Source organism: Scyliorhinus torazame, chromosome 6 (genome assembly GCF_047496885.1).
Source record: "Scyliorhinus torazame isolate Kashiwa2021f chromosome 6, sScyTor2.1, whole genome shotgun sequence".
In the NCBI taxonomy this organism is placed as follows: Eukaryota; Metazoa; Chordata; class Chondrichthyes; order Carcharhiniformes; family Scyliorhinidae; genus Scyliorhinus; species Scyliorhinus torazame.
Genome location: NC_092712.1, coordinates 686445 through 706266, shown reverse-complemented (window position 1 = coordinate 706266; position 19822 = coordinate 686445). Strand labels below are relative to the sequence as shown.

Below are 19822 nucleotides of genomic sequence, written 5' to 3'. Positions count from 1 at the left end.
GCTGTATGGAGAGTGTGGCTGTATGGACAGTGCGGCTGTATGGACAGTGCGGCTGTATGGAGAGTGTGGCTGTATGGAGAGTGTGGCTGTATGGGCCGTGTGGCTGTATGGAGATTGTGGGTGTATGGAGAGTGTGGCTGTATGGAGAGTGTGGCTGTATGGAGAGTGTGGCTGTATGGAGAGTGCGGCTGTATGGAGAGTGCGGCTGTATGGGCAGTGCGGCTGTATGGACAGTGCGGCTGTATGGAGTGTGTGCCTGTATGGACAGTGTGGCTGTATGGACAGTGTGGCTGTTTGGAGAGTGTGGCTGTTTGGAGAGTGTGGCTGTATGGACAGTGTGGCTGTATGGAGAGTGTGGCTGTATGGACAGTGTGGCTGTATGGACAGTGTGGCTGTATGGAGAGTGTGGCTGTATGGAGAGTGTGGCTGCATGGAGAGTGTGGCTGTATGGACAGTGCGGCTGTATGGACAGTGCGGCTGTATGGACAGTGCGGCTGTATGGACAGTGTGGCTGTATGGAGAGTGTGGCTGTATGGACAGTGTGGCTGTATGGGCAGTGTGGCTGTATGGAGAGTGTGGCTGTATGGACAGTGTGGCTGTATGGAGAGTGTGGCTGTATGGACAGTGTGGCTGTATGGGCAGTGTGGCTGTATGGAGAGTGTGGCTGTATGGACAGTGTGGCTGTATGGAGAGTGTGGCTGTATGGAGAGTGTGGCTGTATGGAGAGTGTGGCTGTATGGAGAGTGTGGCTGTATGGAGAGTGCGGCTGTATGGAGAGTGTGGCTGTATGGACAGTGTGGCTGTATGGGCAGTGTGGCTGTATGGACAGTGTGGCTGTATGGAGAGTGTGGCTGTATGGTCAGTGTGGCTGTATGGACAGTGCGGCTGTATGGACAGTGTGGCTGTATGGAGAGTGTGGCTGTATGGGCAGTGTGGCTGTATGGGCAGTGTGGCTGTATGGAGAGTGTGGCTGTATGGAGAGTGTGGCTGTATGGGCAGTGTGGCTGTATGGGCAGTGTGGCTGTATGGAGAGTGTGGCTGTATGGAGAGTGTGGCTGTATGGACAGTGTGGCTGTATGGGCAGTGTGGCTGTATGGACAGTGTGGCTGTATGGAGAGTGTGGCTGTATGGACAGTGCGGCTGTATGGACAGTGGCTGTATGGAGAGTGTGGCTGTATGGACAGTGTGGCTGTATGGAGAGTGTGGCTGTATGGACAGTGTGGCTGTATGGTCAGTGTGGCTGTATGGGCAGTGTGGCTGTATGGAGTGTGTGGCTGTATGGTCAGTATGGCTGTATGGGCAGTGTGGCTGTATGGGCAGTGTGGCTGTATGGGCAGTGTGGCTGTATGGGCAGTGTGGCTGTATGGAGAGTGTGGCTGTATGGAGAGTGTGGCTGTATAGAGAGTGTGGCTGTATGGACAGTGTGGCTGAATGGGCAGTGTGGCTGCATGGAGTGTGTGGCTGTATGGTCAGTGTGGCTGTATGGGCAGTTTGGCTGTATGGGCAGTGTGGCTGTATGGAGAGTGTGGCTGTATGGGCAGTGTGGCTGTATGGGCAGTGTGGCTGTATGGAGTGTGTGGCTGCATGGTCAGTGTGGCTGTATGGGCAGTGTGGCTGTATGGAGAGTGTGGCTGTATGGAGAGTGTGGCTGTACGGACAGTGTGGCTGTATGGAGAGTGTGGCTGTATGGAGAGTGTGGCTGTATGGGCAGTGTGGCTGTATGGAGAGTGTGGCTGTATGGACAGTGTGGCTGTATGGAGAGTGTGGCTGTATGGAGAGTGTGGCTGTATGGAGAGTGTGGCTGTATGGGCAGTGTGGCTGTATGGGCAGTGTGGCTGTATGGGCAGTGTGGCTGTATGGAGAGTGTGGCTGTATGGGCAGTGTGGCTGTATGGAGAGTGTGGCTGTATGGAGAGTGTGGCTGTATGGACAGTGTGGCTGTATGGGCAGTGTAGCTGTATGGGCAGTGTGGCTGTATGGAGAGTGTGGCTGTATGGGCAGTGTGGCTGTATGGGCAGTGTGGCTGTATGGAGAGTGTGGCTTTTTGGACAGTGTGGCTGTATGGGCAGTGTAGCTGTATGGGCAGTGTGGCTGTATGGAGAGTGTGGCTGTATGGGCAGTGTGGCTGTATGGGCAGTGTGGCTGTATGGGCAGTGTGGCTGTATGGGCAGTGTGGCTGTATGGGCAGTGTGGCTGTATGGAGAGTGTGGCTGTATGGAGAGTGTGGCTGTATGGACAGTGTGGCTGCATGGAGAGTGTGGCTGTATGGAGAGTGTGGCTGTATGGAGAGTGAGGCTGTATGGGCAGTGTGGCTGTACGGAGAGTGTGGCTGTACGGAGAGTGTGGCTGTATGGAGAGTGTGGCTGTATGGAGAGTGTGGCTGTATGGAGAGTGTGGCTGTATGGAGAGTGTGGCTGTATGGAGAGTGTGGCTGTATGGAGAGTGTGGCTGTATAGAGAGTGTGGCTGTATGGACAGTGTGGCTGTATGGACAGTGTGGCTGTATGGAGAGTGTGGCTGTATGGAGAGTGTGGCTGTATGGGCAGTGTGGCTGTATGGGCAGTGTGGCTGTATGGAGAGTGTGGCTGTATGGACAGTGTGGCTGTATGGGCAGTGTGGCTGTATGGAGAGTGCGGCTGTATGGAGAGTGCCGCTGGATGGGCAGTGCGGCTGTATGGAGAGTGCGGCTGTATGGAGAGTGTGGCTGTATGGGCAGTGTGGCTGTATGGAGAGTGTGGCTGTATGGGCAGTGTGGCTGTATGGAGTGTGTGGCTGTATGGTCAGTGTGGCTGTATGGGCAGTGTGGCTGTATGGAGAGTGTGGCTGTATGGGCCGTGTGGCTGTATGGAGAGTGTGGCTGTATGGAGAGTGTGGCGTGTGGCTGTATGGAGAGTGTGGCTGTATGGAGAGTGTGGCTGTATGGAGAGTGCGGCTGTATGGAGAGTGCGGCTGTATGGGCAGTGCGGCTGTATGGGCAGTGCGGCTGTATGGAGTGTGTGGCTGTATGGTCAGTGTGGCTGTATGGGCAGTGTGGCTGTATGGAGTGTGTGGCTGTATGGTCAGTGTGGCTGTATGGGCAGTGTGGCTGTATGGGCAGTGTGGCTGTATGGACAGTGTGGCTGTATCGAGAGTGTGGCTGTATGGACAGTGTGGCTGAATGGGCAGTGTGGCTGTATGGACAGTGTGGCTGTATGGAGAGTGTGGCTGTATGGAGAGTGTGGCTGTATGGAGAGTGTGGCTGTATGGAGAGTGTGGCTGTATGGGCAGTGTGGCTGTATGGAGAGTGTGGCTGTATGGAGAGTGTGGCTGTATGGAGAGTGTGGCTGTATTGGCAGTGTGGCTGTATGGAGGGTGTAGCTGTATGGGCAGTGTGGCTGTATGGAGAGTGTGGCTGTATGGGCAGTGTGGCTGTATGGACAGTGTGGCTGCATGGACAGTGTGGCTGTATGGACAGTGTGGCTGTATGGGCAGTGTGGCTGTATGGAGAGTGTGGCTGTATGGACAGTGTGGCTGCATGGACAGTGTGGCTGTATGGACAGTGTGGCTGTATGGACACTGTGGCTGTATGGAGAGTGTGGCTGTATGGACAGTGTGGCTGCATGGACAGTGTGGCTGTATGGACAGTGTGCCTGTATGGACAGTGTGGCTGTATGGAGAGTGTGGCTGTATGGGCAGTGTGGCTGTATGGACAGTGTGGCTGTATGGAGAGTGTGGCTGTATGGAGAGTGTGGCTGTATGGGCAGTGTGGCTGTATGGGCAGTGTGGCTGTATGGAGAGTGTGGCTGTATGGACAGTGTGGCTGTATGGAGAGTGTGGCTGTATGGACAGTGTGGCTGTATGGGCAGTGTGCCTGTATGGAGAGTGTGGCTGTATGGGCAGTGTGGCTGTATGGAGAGTGTGGCTGTATGGACAGTGTGGCTGTATGGAGAGTGTGGCTGTATGGACAGTGTGGCTGTATGGGCAGTGTGGCTGTATGGACAGTGTGGCTGTATGGAGAGTGTGGCTGTATGGGCAGTGTGGCTGTATGGGCAGTGTGGCTGTATGGGCAGTGTGGCTGTATGGACAGTGTGGCTGTATGGACAGTGTGGCTGTATGGAGAGTGTGGCTGTATGGACAGTGTGGCTGTATGGGCAGTGTGGCTGTATGGGCAGTGTGGCTGTATGGACAGTGTGGCTGTATGGAGAGTGTGGCTGTATGGAGAGTGTGGCTGCATGGAGAGTGTGGCTGTATGGAGAGTGTGGCTGTATGTAGAGTGTGGCTGTATGGACAGTGTGCCTGTATGGACAGTGTGGCTGTATGGACAGTGTGGCTGTTTGGAGAGTGTGGCTGTATGGACAGTGTGGCTGTATGGAGAGTGTGGCTGTATGGACACTGTGGCTGTATGGAGAGTGTGGCTGTATGGACAGTGTGGCTGTATGGACAGTGTGGCTGTATGGAGAGTGTGGCTGTATGGACAGTGTGCCTGTATGGACAGTGTGGCTGTATGGACAGTGTGGCTGTTTGGAGAGTGTGGCTGTTTGGAGAGTGTGGCTGTATGGACAGTGTGGCTGTATGGAGAGTGTGGCTGTATGGACAGTGTGGCTGTATGGAGAGTGTGGCTGTATGGAGAGTGTGGCTGTATGGCGAGTGTGGCTGTATGGGCAGTGTGGCTGTATGGAGAGTGTGGCTGTATGGAGAGTGTGGCTGTATGGAGAGTGTGGCTGTATGGAGAGTGTGGCTGTATGGAGAGTGTGGCTGTATGGAGAGTGTGGCTGTATGGGCAGTGTGGCTGTATGGAGAGTGTGGCTGTATGGAGAGTCTGGCAGTATGGACAGTGTGGCTGTATGGAGAGTGTGGCTGTATGGGCAGTGTGGCTGTATGGAGAGTGTGGCTGTATGGAGAGTGTGGCTGTATGGAGAGTGTGGCTGTATGGACAGTGTGGCTGTATGGAGAGTGTGGATGTAAGGGGAGTGTGGCTGTATGGGCAGTGTGGCTGTATGGAGAGTGTGGCTGTATGGGCAGTGTGGCTGTATGGAGAGTGTGGCTGTATGGACTGTGTGGCTGTATGGGCAGTGTGGCTTTATGGAGAGTGTGGCTGTATGGAGAGTGTGGCTGTATGGACAGTGTGGCTGTATGGACAGTGTGGCCGTATGGACAGTGTGGCCGTATGGAGAGTGTGGCCGTATGGGCAGTGTGGCCGTATGGAGAGTGTGGCTGTATGGAGAGTGTGGCTGTATGGAGAGTGTGGCTGTATGGAGAGTGTGGCTGCATGGAGAGTGTGGCTGTATGGAGAGTGTGGCTGTATGGACAGTGTGGCTGTATGGACAGTGTGGCTGCATGGAGAGTGTGGCTGTATGGAGAGTGTGGCTGTATGGAGAGTGTGGCTGTATGGACAGTGTGGCTGTATGGAGAGTGTGGCTGTATGGGCAGTGTGGCTGTATGGAGAGTGTGGCTGTATGGACAGTGTGGCTGTATGGAGAGTGTGGCTGTATGGGCAGTGTGGCTGTATGGGCAGTGCGGCTGTATGGACAGTGTGGCTGTATGGAGAGTGTGGCTGTATGGGCAGTGTGGCTGTATGGAGAGTGTGCCTGTATGGACAGTGCGGCTGTATGGACAGTGTGGCTGTATGGAGAGTGTGGCTGTATGGACAGTGTGGCTGTATGGAGAGCGTGGCTGTATGGGCAGTGTAGCTGTATGGACAGTGTGGCTGTATGGAGAGTGTGGCTGTATGGAGAGTGTGGCTGTATGGACAATGTGGCTGTTTGGAGAGTGTGGCTGTATGGGCAGTGTGGCTGTATGGAGAGTGTGGCTGTATGGGCAGTGTGGCTGTATGGGCAGTGTGGCTGTATGGGCAGTGTGGCTGTATGGGCAGTGTGGCTGTATGGACAGTGTGGCTGTATGGACAGTGTGGCTGTATGGACAGTGTGGCTGTATGGGCAGTGTGGCTGTCTGGGCAGTGTGGCTGTATGGAGAGTGTGGCTGTATGGGCAGTGTGGCTGTATGGGCAGTGTGGCTGTATGGGCAGTGTGGCTGTATGGATAGTGTGGCTGTATGGAGAGTGTGGCTGTATGGGCAGTGTGGCTGTATGGGCAGTGTGGCTGTATGGGCAGTGTGGCTGTATGGGCAGTGTGGCTGTATGGAGAATGTGGCTGTATGGAGAGTGTGGCTGTATGGAGAGTGTGGCTGTATGGAGAGTGTGGCTGTATGGACACTGTGGCTGTATGGAGAGTGTGGCTGTATGGAGAGTGTGGCTGTATGGAGAGTGTGGCTGTATGGACAGTGTGGCTGTATGGAGAGTGTGGCTGTATGGACAGTGTGGCTGTATGGACAGTGTGGCTGTATGGACAGTGTGGCTGTATGGAGAGTGTGGCTGTATGGGCAGTGTGGCTGTATGGGCAGTGTGGCTGTATGGAGAGTGTGGCTGTATGGAGAGTGTGGCTGTATGGACAGTGTGGCTGTATGGAGAGTGTGGCTGTATGGAGAGTGTGGCTGTATGGGCAGTGTGGCTGTATGGAGAGTGTGGCTGTATGGAGAGTGTGGCTGTATGGACAGTGTGGCTGTATGGAGAGTGTGGCTGTATGGAGAGTGTGGCTGTATGGAGAGTGTGGCTGTATGGAGAGTGTGGCTGTATGGGCAGTGTGGCTGTATGGAGAGTGTGGCTGTATGGAGAGTGTGGCTGTATGGGCAGTGTGGCTGTATGGGCAGTGTGGCTGTATGGACAGTGTGGCTGTATGGACAGTGTGGCTGTATGGGCAGTGTGGCTGTATGGGCAGTGTGGCTGTATGGGCAGTGTGGCTGTATGGGCAGTGTGGCTGTATGGACAGTGTGGCTGTATGGACAGTGTGGCTGTATGGGCAGTGTGGCTGTATGGAGAGTGTGGCTGTATGGAGAGTGTGGCTGTATGGAGAGTGTGGCTGTATGGAGAGTGTGGCTGTATGGAGAGTGTGGCTGTATGGAGAGTGTGGCTGTATGGAGAGTGTGGCTGTATGGAGAGTGTGGCTGTATGGGCAGTGTGGCTGTATGGAGAGTGTGGCTGTATGGAGAGTGTGGCTGTATGGACAGTGTGGCTGTATGGAGAGTGTGGCTGTATGGAGAGTGTGGCTGTATGGAGAGTGTGGCTGTATGGGCAGTGTGGCTGTATGGAAAGTGTGGCTGTATGGAGAGTGTGGCTGTATGGAGAGTGTGGCTGTATGGAGAGTGTGGCTGTATGGAGAGTGTGGCTGTATGGGCAGTGTGGCTGTATGGAGAGTGTGGCTGTATGGAGAGTGTGGCTGTATGGGCAGTGTGGCTGTATGGACAGTGTGGCTGTATGGAGAGTGTGGCTGTATGGAGAGTGTGGCTGTATGGGCAGTGTGGCTATATGGAGAGTGTGGCTGTATGGACTGTGTGGCTGTATGGACAGTGTGGCTGTATGGAGAGTGTGGCTGTATGGGCAGTGTGGCTGTACGGGCAGTGTGGCTGGACGGAGAGTGTGGCTGTATGGAGAGTGTGGCTGTATGGAGAGTGTGGCTGTATGGGCAGTGTGGCTGTATGGAGAGTGTGGCTGTATGGAGAGTGTGGCTGTATGGACTGTGTGGCTGTATGGACAGTGTGGCTGTACGGGCAGTGTGGCTGTACGGGCAGTGTGGCTGTATGGAGAGTGTGGCTGTATGGAGAGTGTGGCTGTATGGAGAGTGTGGCTGTATGGGCAGTGTGGCTGTATGGAGAGTGTGGCTGTATGGAGAGTGTGGCTGTATGGAGAGTGTGGCTGTATGGAGAGTGTGGCTGTATGGAGAGTGTGGCTGTATGGAGAGTGTGGCTGTATGGGCAGTGTGGCTGTATGGAGAGTGTGGCTGTATGGAGAGTGTGGCTGTATGGAGAGTGTGGCTGTATGGAGAGTGTGGCTGTATGGGCAGTGTGGCTGTATGGAGAGTGTGGCTGTATGGAGAGTGTGGCTGTATGGACAGTGTGGCTGTTTGGAGAGTGCGGCTGTATGGAGAGTGTGGCTGTATGGAGAGTGTGGCTGTATGGAGAGTGTGGCTGTATGGACAGTGTGGCTGTACGGGCAGTGTGGCTGTAAGGGCAGTGTGGCTGTATGGAGAGTGTGGCTGTATGGACAGTGTGGCTGTTTGGAGAGTGTGGCTGTATGGAGAGTGTGGCTGTATGGAGAGTGCGGCTGTATGGAGAGTGTGGCTGTATGGAGAGTGTGGCTGTATGGACAGTGTGGCTGTATGGACAGTGTGGCTGTACGGGCAGTGTGGCTGTATGGGCAGTGTGGCTGTATGGAGAGTGTGGCTGTATGGACAGTGTGGCTGTTTGGAGAGTGTGGCTGTATGGAGAGTGTGGCTGTATGGAGAGTGTGGCTGTATGGAGAGTGTGGCTGTATGGACAGTGTGGCTGTATGGACAGTGTGGCTGTTTGGACAGTGTGGCTGTTTGGAGTTAAGATGCAGACAGATGATGATATAACTGAAAATCCGATTGGATTCAGCTGCTAAATGAATTTACAGGGTGCCCTTGGGGACATTGTGTTGAGCCACTACCTCGGGTATAACTGAGTGGCTGCCTGGAGCATTGAAGAGGGCGGTTTACAGACTGCTACATTGCTGTGATGTGGCTGTTTATCTGCTGCGTACTCGCTGCTCTGGCTTTGTAACGTTCACTACAAGCTGCCTGAAGTTAACTGTGTGTTTTTGTGCAGATACACGAAAGGCGTGGACATGTGGAGTGTTGGGTGTATTCTGGGAGAGATGCTACTCGGGAAACCACTGTTTCCAGGAACTTCTTCAATTAATCAGATTGAAAGAATAATGAGTATAATTCCCGCTCCATCCAAGGAAGGTAATTTGACCATTCGACTGAGTGCTGCCGTGTTGCACTGTGGTACACAGGGGGCTGGATTCTCCCAAAATGAGACTATGTCCCCAGGCCGGCATAAAAACACTGGAGTTTTACTCCACGATTCCGGTAAAGAAATTGAACTAATTCAATGCACTGATCAGGGAGCCGGAGTAAATCTGTTCCCAGCACTTCCGGTTCAGAGTCCGCGCATGTGCACGGTGACGTCCTCCAGCGGCCGCACCGAGCTCCATGGGATTAGAATTAGAATTTACAGTGCAGAAGGAGGCCATTCTGCCCATCGAGTCTGCACCGGCTCTTAGAAAGAGCACCCCCATCCAAGGTCCACACCTCCACCCTAACCCAGTAACTCCACCCAACACTAAGGGCAATTTTGGACACTATGGGCAATTTAGCATGGCCAATCCACCTAACCCGCACATCTTTGGATTGTGGGAGGAAACCGGAGCACCCGGAGGAAACCCACGCACACACGGGGAGAACGTGCAGACTCCGCACAGACAGTGACCCAAGCCGGAATCGAACCTGGGACCCTGGAGCTGTGAAGCAATTGTGCTATCCACAATGCTACCGTGCTGCCCCATGGCGGACCCGGACTGCGGAGACCCCGATCGGCCGTGCACCCAAGCCTAAAACCACACCGATCTAACCCCCAGCCACCTATAAGGCCCCCCTGGTGTCTGATCCCCCGCCTCCCACCAGGGCAGCCACGGACTGAGTCTGCAGCCTCCACGCCAGCATCCCGACTGGCAATAGGTGGTTAGTTCCCCGCCGTGGGGAACTCGGCCAGTCGGGAGCGGAGGGAGGCCTCTGTCACTGCGCCCCCAGCAGCGCAGCGTACTCCGCGGTCACGCCGATGTCCGCGTCCCAGAGAATGGCCAGTCCGGCTCCGGGCCCGATTGCGGCCTGGAAGTGGATTCTTCGCCCCCGCACCGTTTGCCAATTCGGCGCGGGTCTGCGCAGAATCCAACCCAGTGTTGTCGCAGCTACTATTCTCAGACTGTGGTTGCTGATGGTCAGTTAGATCAAAAACCCACACCATCGCCCGCCCGAGACACTCTCACCTCAATCTTTACAATGCAGAAGGGGGCCACTCGATTGTGGCACTGTGCGGGGGGAGGGGCGGGGGACGTGGCTGTGCCGCTGCCAAGGGCCGGGCCGGGGGGGTGGGGAGGGGGGACGTGGCTGTGCCGCTGCCAACGGCCGGGCCCGGGGGGTGGGGAGGGGGGACGTGGCTGTGCTGGTGCTGGGGGGGCAGCTTTTTCAAAATTAACTCATCACATGTTCCAGGATGTGGTGTAGGTACACCCACTGTGCTGTTAGGGAGGGAGTTCCAGGTTGTTGTCCCAGTGACAGTGAAGGAACGGCGATATATTTCCCAGTCAGGGTGGTGAGTGACTTGGAGGGGAAACTCCAGGTGGTGGGGTTCCCAGGTATCTGCTGCTCTTGTCCTTCTAGATGGGAGTGGTTGTGGGTTTGGAAGGTGCTGCCTAAGGAACCTTGGTGAGTTACTGCAGTGCATCTTGTAGATGGTACACACGGCTGCCACTGTGCGTCGGTGGTGGAGGGTTTGAATGTTTGTGGAACGGGAGCAATCAAGCGGATGCTTTGTCCTGGATGGTGTTGAGCTTCTCGAGTGTTGTTGGAGCTGCTCTCATCCAGGCAAGTGGAGAGTATTCCATCACACTCCTGACTTGTGTAGACAGGGCGGGGGGGAGGGGGTGGGGGGTGGGGGGGGGGGGGGGGGGGGGGGGGGGGTGGGGGGGGTGAGTTACCGCAGGATTTGTCCGTGTGTAGCCAGGGCGGTGCGTGCAATGCTGACCATCGGCCACGTGTTACACTGTTCGATATTTCACTGTCGCAGGTGGTGTTCGGTGTTACATGAAAAACTACTCTCTCGTTACAGACGTCTTGTCCATTAATTCTGATTACGGTGGCTCTGTGCTTCAGAAGATGTTGAGCAGGTGGGTGAGCTGTTGAGACACATTCAGGAGTAAATCTGTCATTCAACCTGCACATTAGTTCAATGATCTGATCTCTGCCCCCAGGCCCCGGTCCTCAATCGAGCAGCTCCTGCCCAGCTCCACACCACCAGATGCCCTTGACCTGCTGAACAAACTGCTCATCTTCAACCCAAACCGGCGACTGACTGCAGAGGAGAGCCTGAGACACCCCTACATCAACAGGTATCAGCAGCGAGGCACTGAAACAGTACAGCAGCCACACAACAGCGCCCAACACAGACACTGAGCGAGGGACTGAGACACTGAGGGAGGGACTGAGACACTGAGCGAGGGACTGAGACACTGAGGGAGGGACTGAGACACTGAGCGAGGGACTGAGACACTGAGGGAGGGACTGAGACACTGAGGGAGGGACTGAGACACTGAGGGAGGGACTGAGACACTGAGCGAGGGACTGAGACACTGAGCGAGGGACTGAGACACTGAGCGAGGGACTGAGACACTGAGCGATTGACTGAGACACTGAGCGAGGGACTGAGACACTGAGCGAGGGACTGAGACACTGAGCGAGCGACTGAGACACTGAGCGAGGGACTGAGACACTGAGCGAGGGACTGAGACACTGAGCGAGGGACTGAGACACTGAGCGAGGGACTGAGACACTGAGCGAGGGACTGAGACACTGAGCGAGGGACTGAGACACTGAGCGAGGGACTGAGACACTGAGCGAGGGACTGAGACACTGAGGGAGGGACTGAGACACTGAGCGAGGGACTGAGACACTGAGCGAGGGACTGAGACACTGAGCGAGGGACTGAGACACTGAGCGAGGGACTGAGACACTGAGCGAGGGACTGAGACACTGAGCGAGGGACTGAGACACTGAGCGAGGGACTGAGACACTGAGCGAGGGACTGAGACACTGAGCGAGGGACTGAGACACTGAGGGAGGGACTGAGACACTGAGCGAGGCACTGAGACACTGAGGGAGGGACTGAGACACTGAGGGAGGGACTGAGACACTGAGGGAGGGACTGAGACACTGAGCGAGGGACTGAGACACTGAGCGAGGGACTGAGACACTGAGCGAGGCACTGAGACACTGAGCGAGGGACTGAGACACTGAGCGAGGGACTGAGACACTGAGCGAGGGACTGAGACACTGAGCGAGGGACTGAGACACTGAGCGAGGGACTGAGACACTGAGCGAGGCACTGAGACACTGAGGGAGGGACTGAGACACTGAGCGAGGGACTGAGACACTGAGCGAGGGACTGAGACACTGAGCGAGGCACTGAGACACTGAGCGAGGCACTGAGACACTGAGCGAGGGACTGAGACACTGAGCGAGGGACCGAGACACTGAGCGAGGGACTGAGACACTGAGCGAGGGACTGAGACACTGAGCGAGGGACTGAGACACTGAGGAAGGGACTGAGACACTGAGCGAGGGACTGAGACACTGAGGGAGGGACTGAGACACTGAGCGAGGGACTGAGACACTGAGCGAGGCACTGAGACACTGAGCGAGGCGCGGAGACACTGAGGGAGGGACTGAGACACTGAGCGAGGGACTGAGACATTGAGCGAGGGACTGAGACACTGAGGGAGGGACTGAGACACTGAGGAAGGGACTCAGACACTGAGGGAGGGACTGAGACACTGAGCGAGGCGCGGAGACACTGAGGGAGGGACTGAGACACTGAGCGAGGGACTGAGACATTGAGCGAGGGACTGAGACACTGAGGGAGGGACTGAGACACTGAGGAAGGGACTCAGACACTGAGCGAGGGACTGAGACACTGAGGGAGGGATTGAGACACTGAGGAAGGGACTGAGACACTGAGGAAGGGACTGAGACACTGAGCGAGGGACTGAGACACTGAGCGAGGGACTGAGATACTGAGCGAGTGACTGAGACACTGAGCGAGGGACTGAGACACTGAGCGAGGGACTGAGACATTGAGCGAGGGACTGAGACACTGAGGGAGGGACTGAGACACTGAGGAAGGGACTCAGACACTGAGCGAGGGATTGAGACACTGAGGAAGGGACTCAGACACTGAGGGAGGGACTGAGACACTGAGGGAGGGCCTGAGACACTGAGGGAGGGACTGAGACACCCCAACATCAACAGGTATCAGCAGCGAGGCACTGGAACAGTACAGCAGTCACACAACAGCACCAAACACAGACACTGAGAAACTGAGCGAGGGACTGAGACACCGAGCGAGGCACTGAGGCACTGAGCGAGGGACTGAGATACTGAGGGAGGGACTGAGACACTGAGCGAGGGACTGAGACACTGAGCGAGGGACCGAGACACTGAGCGAGGGACCGAGACACTGAGCGAGGGACTGAGACACTGAGCGAGGGACTGAGACACTGAGGGAGGGACTGAGACACTGAGCGAGGGACTGAGACACTGAGCGAGGGACTGAGACACTGAGCGAGGGACTGAGACACTGAGCAAGGGACTGAGACACTGAGCGAGGGGCTGAGACACTGAGGGAGGGACTGAGACACTAAGGGAGGGACTGAGACACAGCGAGGGACTGAGACACTGAGCGAGTGACTGAGACACTGAGGGAGGGACTGAGACACTGAGGGAGGGACTGAGACACTGAGGGAGGGACTGAGACACTGAGCGAGGGACTGAGACACTGAGGGAGGGACTGAGACACTGAGGGAGGGACTGAGACACTGAGGGAGGGACTGAGACACTGAGCGAGGGACTGAGACACTGAGGGAGGGACTGAGACACTGAGCGAGGGACTGAGACACTGAGCGAGTGACTGAGACACTGAGGGAGGGACTGAGACACTGAGGGAGGGACTGAGATACTGAGGGAGGGACTGAGACACTGAGCGAGGCACTGAGACACTGAGCGAGGGACTGAGACACTGAGCGAGGGACTGAGACACTGAGCGAGGGACTGAGACACTGAGCGAGGGACTGAGACACTGAGGGAGGGACTGAGACACTGAGCGAGGGACTGAGACACTGAGCGAGGGACTGAGACACTGAGGGAGGGACTGAGACACTGAGCGAGGGACTGAGACACTGAGCGAGGGACTGAGACACTGAGCGAGGGACTGAGACAATGAGGGAGGGACTGAGACACTGAGCGAGGGACTGAGACACTGAGGGAGGGACTGAGACACTGAGCGAGGGACTGAGACACTGAGGGAGGGACTGAGACACTGAGCGAGGGACTGAGACACTGAGCGAGGGACTGAGACAATGAGGGAGGGACTGAGACACTGAGCGAAGCACTGAGACACTGAGCGAGGGACTGAGACACTGAGGGAGGGACTGAGACACTGAGCGAGGGACTGAGACACTGAGCGAGGGACTGAGACACTGAGGGAGGGACTGAGACACTGAGCGAGGGACTGAGACACTGAGCGAGGGACTGAGACACTGAGCGAGGGACTGAGACACTGAGGGAGGCACTGAGACACTGAGCGAGGGACTGAGATACTGAGCGAGGGACTGAGACACTGAGCGAGGGACTGAGACACTGTGCGAGGGACTGAGACACTGAGCGAGGCACTGAGACACTGAGCGAGGGACTGAGACACTGAGCGAGGGACTGAGACACTGAGGGAGGGACTGAGACACTGAGCGAGGGACTGAGACACTGAGCGAGGGACTGAGACACTGAGCGAGGGACTGAGACACTGAGCGAGGGACTGAGACACTGAGCGAGGGACTGAGACACTGAGCGAGGGACTGAGACACTGAGCGAGTGACTGAGGCACTGAGCGAGGGACTGAGACACTGAGCGAGGGACTGAGACACTGAGCGAGGGACTGAGACACTGAGCGAGGGACTGAGACACTGAGGGAGGGACTGAGACACTGAGCGAGGGGCTGAGACACTGAGCGAGGCGCTGAGACACTGAGCGAGGGACTGAGACACTGAGCGAGGGGCTGAGACACTGAGCGAGTGACTGAGACACTGAGCGAGGGACTGAGACACTGAGCGAGGGACTGAGACACTGAGGGAGGGACTGAGACACTGAGCGAGGAACTGAGACACTGAGCGAGGCACTGAGACACTGAGCGAGGGACTGAGACACTGAGCGAGGGACTGAGACACTGAGGGAGGGACTGAGACACTGAGGGAGGGACTGAGACACTGAGCGAGGGACTGAGACACTGAGCGAGGGACTGAGACACTGAGGGAGGGACTGAGACACTGAGCGAGGGACTGAGACACTGAGCGAGGGACTGAGACACTGAGCGAGGGACTGAGACACAGAGCGAGGGACTGAGACACTGAGCGAGGGACTGAGACACTGAGCGAGGCACTGAGACACTGAGGGAGAGACTGAGACACTGAGCGAGGCACTGAGACACTGAGCGAGGGACTGAGACACTGAGCGAGGGACTGAGACACTGAGCGAGGGACTGAGACACTGAGGGAGAGACTGAGACACTGAGCGAGGCACTGAGACACTGAGCGAGGGACTGAGACACTGAGCGAGGCACTGAGACACTGAGGGAGAGACTGAGACACTGAGCGAGGGACTGAGACACTGAGCGAGGGACTGAGACACTGAGCGAGGGACTGAGACACTGAGCGAGGGACTGAGACACTGAGCGAGGGACTGAGACACTGAGCGAGGCACTGAGACACTGAGCGAGGGACTGAGACACTGAGCGAGGGACTGAGACACTGAGCGAGGGACTGAGACACTGAGCGAGGCACTGAGACACTGAGCGAGGGACTGAGACACTGAGCGAGGCACTGAGACACTGAGCGAGGGACTGAGACACTGAGCGAGGGACTGAGACACTGAGCGAGGGACTGAGACACTGAGGGAGGGACTGAGACACTGAGCGAGGGACTGAGACACTGAGCGAGGGACTGAGACACTGAGGGAGGGACTGAGACACTGAGCGAGGGACTGAGACACTGAGCGAGGGACTGAGACACTGAGCGAGGGACTGAGACACTGAGGGAGGGACTGAGACACTGAGCGAGGGACTGAGACACTGAGGGAGAGACTGAGACACTGAGCGAGGCACTAAGACACTGAGCGAGGGACTGAGACACTGAGCGAGGGACTGAGACACTGAGCGAGGGACTGAGACACTGAGCGAGGCACTGAGAGGGGGACTGAGATACTGAGCGAGGGACTGAGACACTGAGCGAGGGACTGAGACAATGAGGGAGGGACTGAGACACTGAGCGAGGGACTGAGACACTGAGGGAGGGACTGAGACACTGAGCGAGGGACTGAGACACTGAGGGAGGGACTGAGACACTGAGCGAGGGACTGAGACACTGAGCGAGGGACTGAGACAATGAGGGAGGGACTGAGACACTGAGCGAGGCACTGAGACACTGAGCGAGGGACTGAGACACTGAGGGAGGGACTGAGACACTGAGCGAGGGACTGAGACACTGAGCGAGGGACTGAGACACTGAGGGAGGGACTGAGACACTGAGCGAGGGACTGAGACACTGAGCGAGGGACTGAGACACTGAGCGAGGGACTGAGACACTGAGGGAGGCACTGAGACACTGAGCGAGGGACTGAGATACTGAGCGAGGGACTGAGACACTGAGCGAGGGACTGAAACACTGTGCGAGGGACTGAGACACTGAGCGAGGCACTGAGACACTGAGCGAGGGACTGAGACACTGAGCGAGGGACTGAGACACTGAGGGAGGGACTGAGACACTGAGCGAGGGACTGAGACACTGAGCGAGGGACTGAGACACTGAGCGAGGGACTGAGACACTGAGCGAGGGACTGAGACACTGAGCGAGGGACTGAGACACTGAGCGAGGGACTGAGACACTGAGCGAGTGACTGAGACACTGAGCGAGGGACTGAGACACTGAGCGAGGGACTGAGACACTGAGCGAGGGACTGAGACACTGAGCGAGGGACTGAGACACTGAGGGAGGGACTGAGACACTGAGCGAGGGACTGAGACACTGAGCGAGGCGCTGAGACACTGAGCGAGGGACTGAGACACTGAGCGAGGGGCTGAGACACTGAGCGAGTGACTGAGACACTGAGCGAGGGACTGAGACACTGAGCGAGGGACTGAGACACTGAGGGAGGGACTGAGACACTGAGCGAGGAACTGAGACACTGAGCGAGGCACTGAGACACTGAGCGAGGGACTGAGACACTGAGCGAGGGACTGAGACACTGAGGGAGGGACTGAGACACTGAGGGAGGGACTGAGACACTGAGCGAGGGACTGAGACACTGAGCGAGGGACTGAGACACTGAGGGAGGGACTGAGACACTGAGCGAGGGACTGAGACACTGAGCGAGGGACTGAGACACTGAGCGAGGGACTGAGACACAGAGCGAGGGACTGAGACACTGAGCGAGGGACTGAGACACTGAGCGAGGCACTGAGACACTGAGGGAGAGACTGAGACACTGAGCGAGGCACTGAGACACTGAGCGAGGGACTGAGACACTGAGCGAGGGACTGAGACACTGAGCGAGGGACTGAGACACTGAGGGAGAGACTGAGACACTGAGCGAGGCACTGAGACACTGAACGAGGGACTGAGACACTGAGCGAGGCACTGAGACACTGAGGGAGAGACTGAGACACTGAGCGAGGGACTGAGACACTGAGCGAGGGACTGAGACACTGAGCGAGGGACTGAGACACTGAGCGAGGGACTGAGACACTGAGCGAGGGACTGAGACACTGAGCGAGGCACTAAGACACTGAGCGAGGGACTGAGACACTGAGCGAGGGACTGAGACACTGAGCGAGGGACTGAGACACTGAGCGAGGCACTGAGACACTGAGCGAGGGACTGAGACACTGAGCGAGGCACTGAGACACTGAGCGAGGGACTGAGACACTGAGCGAGGGACTGAGACACTGAGGGAGGGACTGAGACACTGAGCGAGGGACTGAGACACTGAGCGAGCGAGGGACTGAGACACTGAGCGAGGGACTGAGACACTGAGGGAGGGACTGAGACACTGAGCGAGGGACTGAGACACTGAGCGAGGGACTGAGACACTGAGCGAGGGACTGAGACACTGAGGGAGGGACTGAGACACTGAGCGAGGGACTGAGACACTGAGGGAGAGACTGAGACACTGAGCGAGGCACTGAGACACTGAGCGAGGGACTGAGACACTGAGCGAGGGACTGAGACACTGAGCGAGGGACTGAGACACTGAGCGAGGGACTGAGACACTGAGCGAGGCACTGAGAGGGGGACTGAGATACTGAGCGAGGGACTGAGACACTGAGCGAGGGACTGAGATACTGAGCGAGGGACTGAGACACTGAGCGAGGGACTGAGACACTGAGCGAGGCACTGAGACACTGAGGGAGGGACTGAGACACTGAGCGAGGGACTGAGACACTGAGCGAGGGACTGAGATACTGAGCGAGGGACTGAGACACTGAGCGAGGGACTGAGACACTGAGCGAGGCACTGAGACACTGAGGGAGAGACTGAGACACTGAGCGAGGGACTGAGACACTGAGCGAGGGACTGAGACATTGAGCGAGGGACTGAGACACTGAGGGAGGGACTGAGACACTGAGCGAGTGCCTGAGACACTGAGGGAGGGACTGAGACACTGAGGGAGGGACTGAGACACTGAGGGAGGGACTGAGACACTGAGCGAGGGACTGAGATACTGAGCGAGGGACTGAGACACTGAGCGAGGGACTGAGATACTGAGCGAGGGACTGAGACACTGAGCGAGGGACTGAGACACTGAGCGAGGCACTGAGACACTGAGGGATGGACTGAGACACTGAGGGAGGGACTGAGACACTGAGGGAGGGACTGAGACACTGAGGGAGGGACTGAGACACTGAGCGAGGGACTGAGACACTGAGCGAGGGACTGAGACACTGAGGGAGGGACTGAGATACTGAGCGAGGGACTGAGACACTGAGCGAGGGACTGAGACACTGAGCGAGGGACTGAGACACCGAGGGAGGGACTGAGACACTGAGCGAGGGACTGAGACACTGAGCGAGGGACTGAGACACTGAGGGAGGGACTGAGACACTGAGCGAGGGACTGAGACACTGAGCGAGGGACTGAGACACTGAGGGAGGGACTGAGACACTGAGCGAGGGACTGAGACACTGAGCGAGGGACTGAGACACTGAGGGAGGGACTGAGACACTGAGGGAGGGACTGAGACACTGAGCGAGGGACTGAGACACTGAGCGAGGGACTGAGACACTGAGCGAGGGACTGAGACACTGAGGGAGGGACTGAGACACTGAGCGAGGGACTGAGACACTGAGGGAGGGACTGAGACACTGAGCGAGGGACTGAGACACTGAGCGAGGGACTGAGACAGTGAGGGAGGGACTGAGACACTGAGCGAGGGACTGAGACACTGAGGGAGGGACTGAGACACTGAGCGAGGGACTGAGACACTGAGCGAGGGACTGAGACACTGAGCGAGGGACTGAGACACTGAGCGAGGGACTGAGACACTGAGCGAGGGACTGAGACACTGAGCGAGGCACTGAGACACTGAGCGAGGGACTGAGACACTGAGCGAGGGACTGAGACACTGAGCGAGGGACTGAGACACTGAGGGAGGGACTGAGACACTGAGCGAGGGACTGAGACACTGAGCGAGGGACTGAGACACTGAGCGAGTGACTGAGACACTGAGCGAGGGACTGAGACACTGAGCGAAGGCGCTGAGACACTGAGGGAGGGACTGAGACACTGAGCGAGGGACTGAGACACTGAGCGAGGGACTGAGACACTGAGGGAGCGACTGAGACACTGAGCGAGGGACTGAGACACTGAGGGAGGGACTGAGATACTGAGCGAGTGACTGAGACACTGAGCGAGGGACTGAGACACCGAGGGAGGGACTGAGACACTGAGCGAGGGACTGAGACACTGAGGGAGGGACTGAGACACTGAGGGAGGGACTGAGACACTGAGCGAGGGACTGAGACACTGAGCGAGGGACTGAGACACTGAGCGAGGGACTGAGACACTGAGGGAGGGACTGAGACACTGAGCGAGGGACTGAGACACTGAGCGAGGGA

The 19822-nt window shown here is 57.1% G+C and overlaps 1 protein-coding gene across 1 annotated transcript in view; it reads left to right on the top strand.

Annotated features, from left to right (window-relative positions):
• mapk15 (mitogen-activated protein kinase 15) overlaps window positions 1-19822 on the top strand; it is a 687990-nt gene that overhangs the window by 241976 nt on the left and 426192 nt on the right. Inside the window, 3 exon segments of the mRNA XM_072510157.1 lie at window positions 8657-8796; window positions 10721-10778; window positions 10863-11000. Of these exon segments, the coding sequence (XP_072366258.1) occupies window positions 8657-8796; window positions 10721-10778; window positions 10863-11000 (336 nt within the window).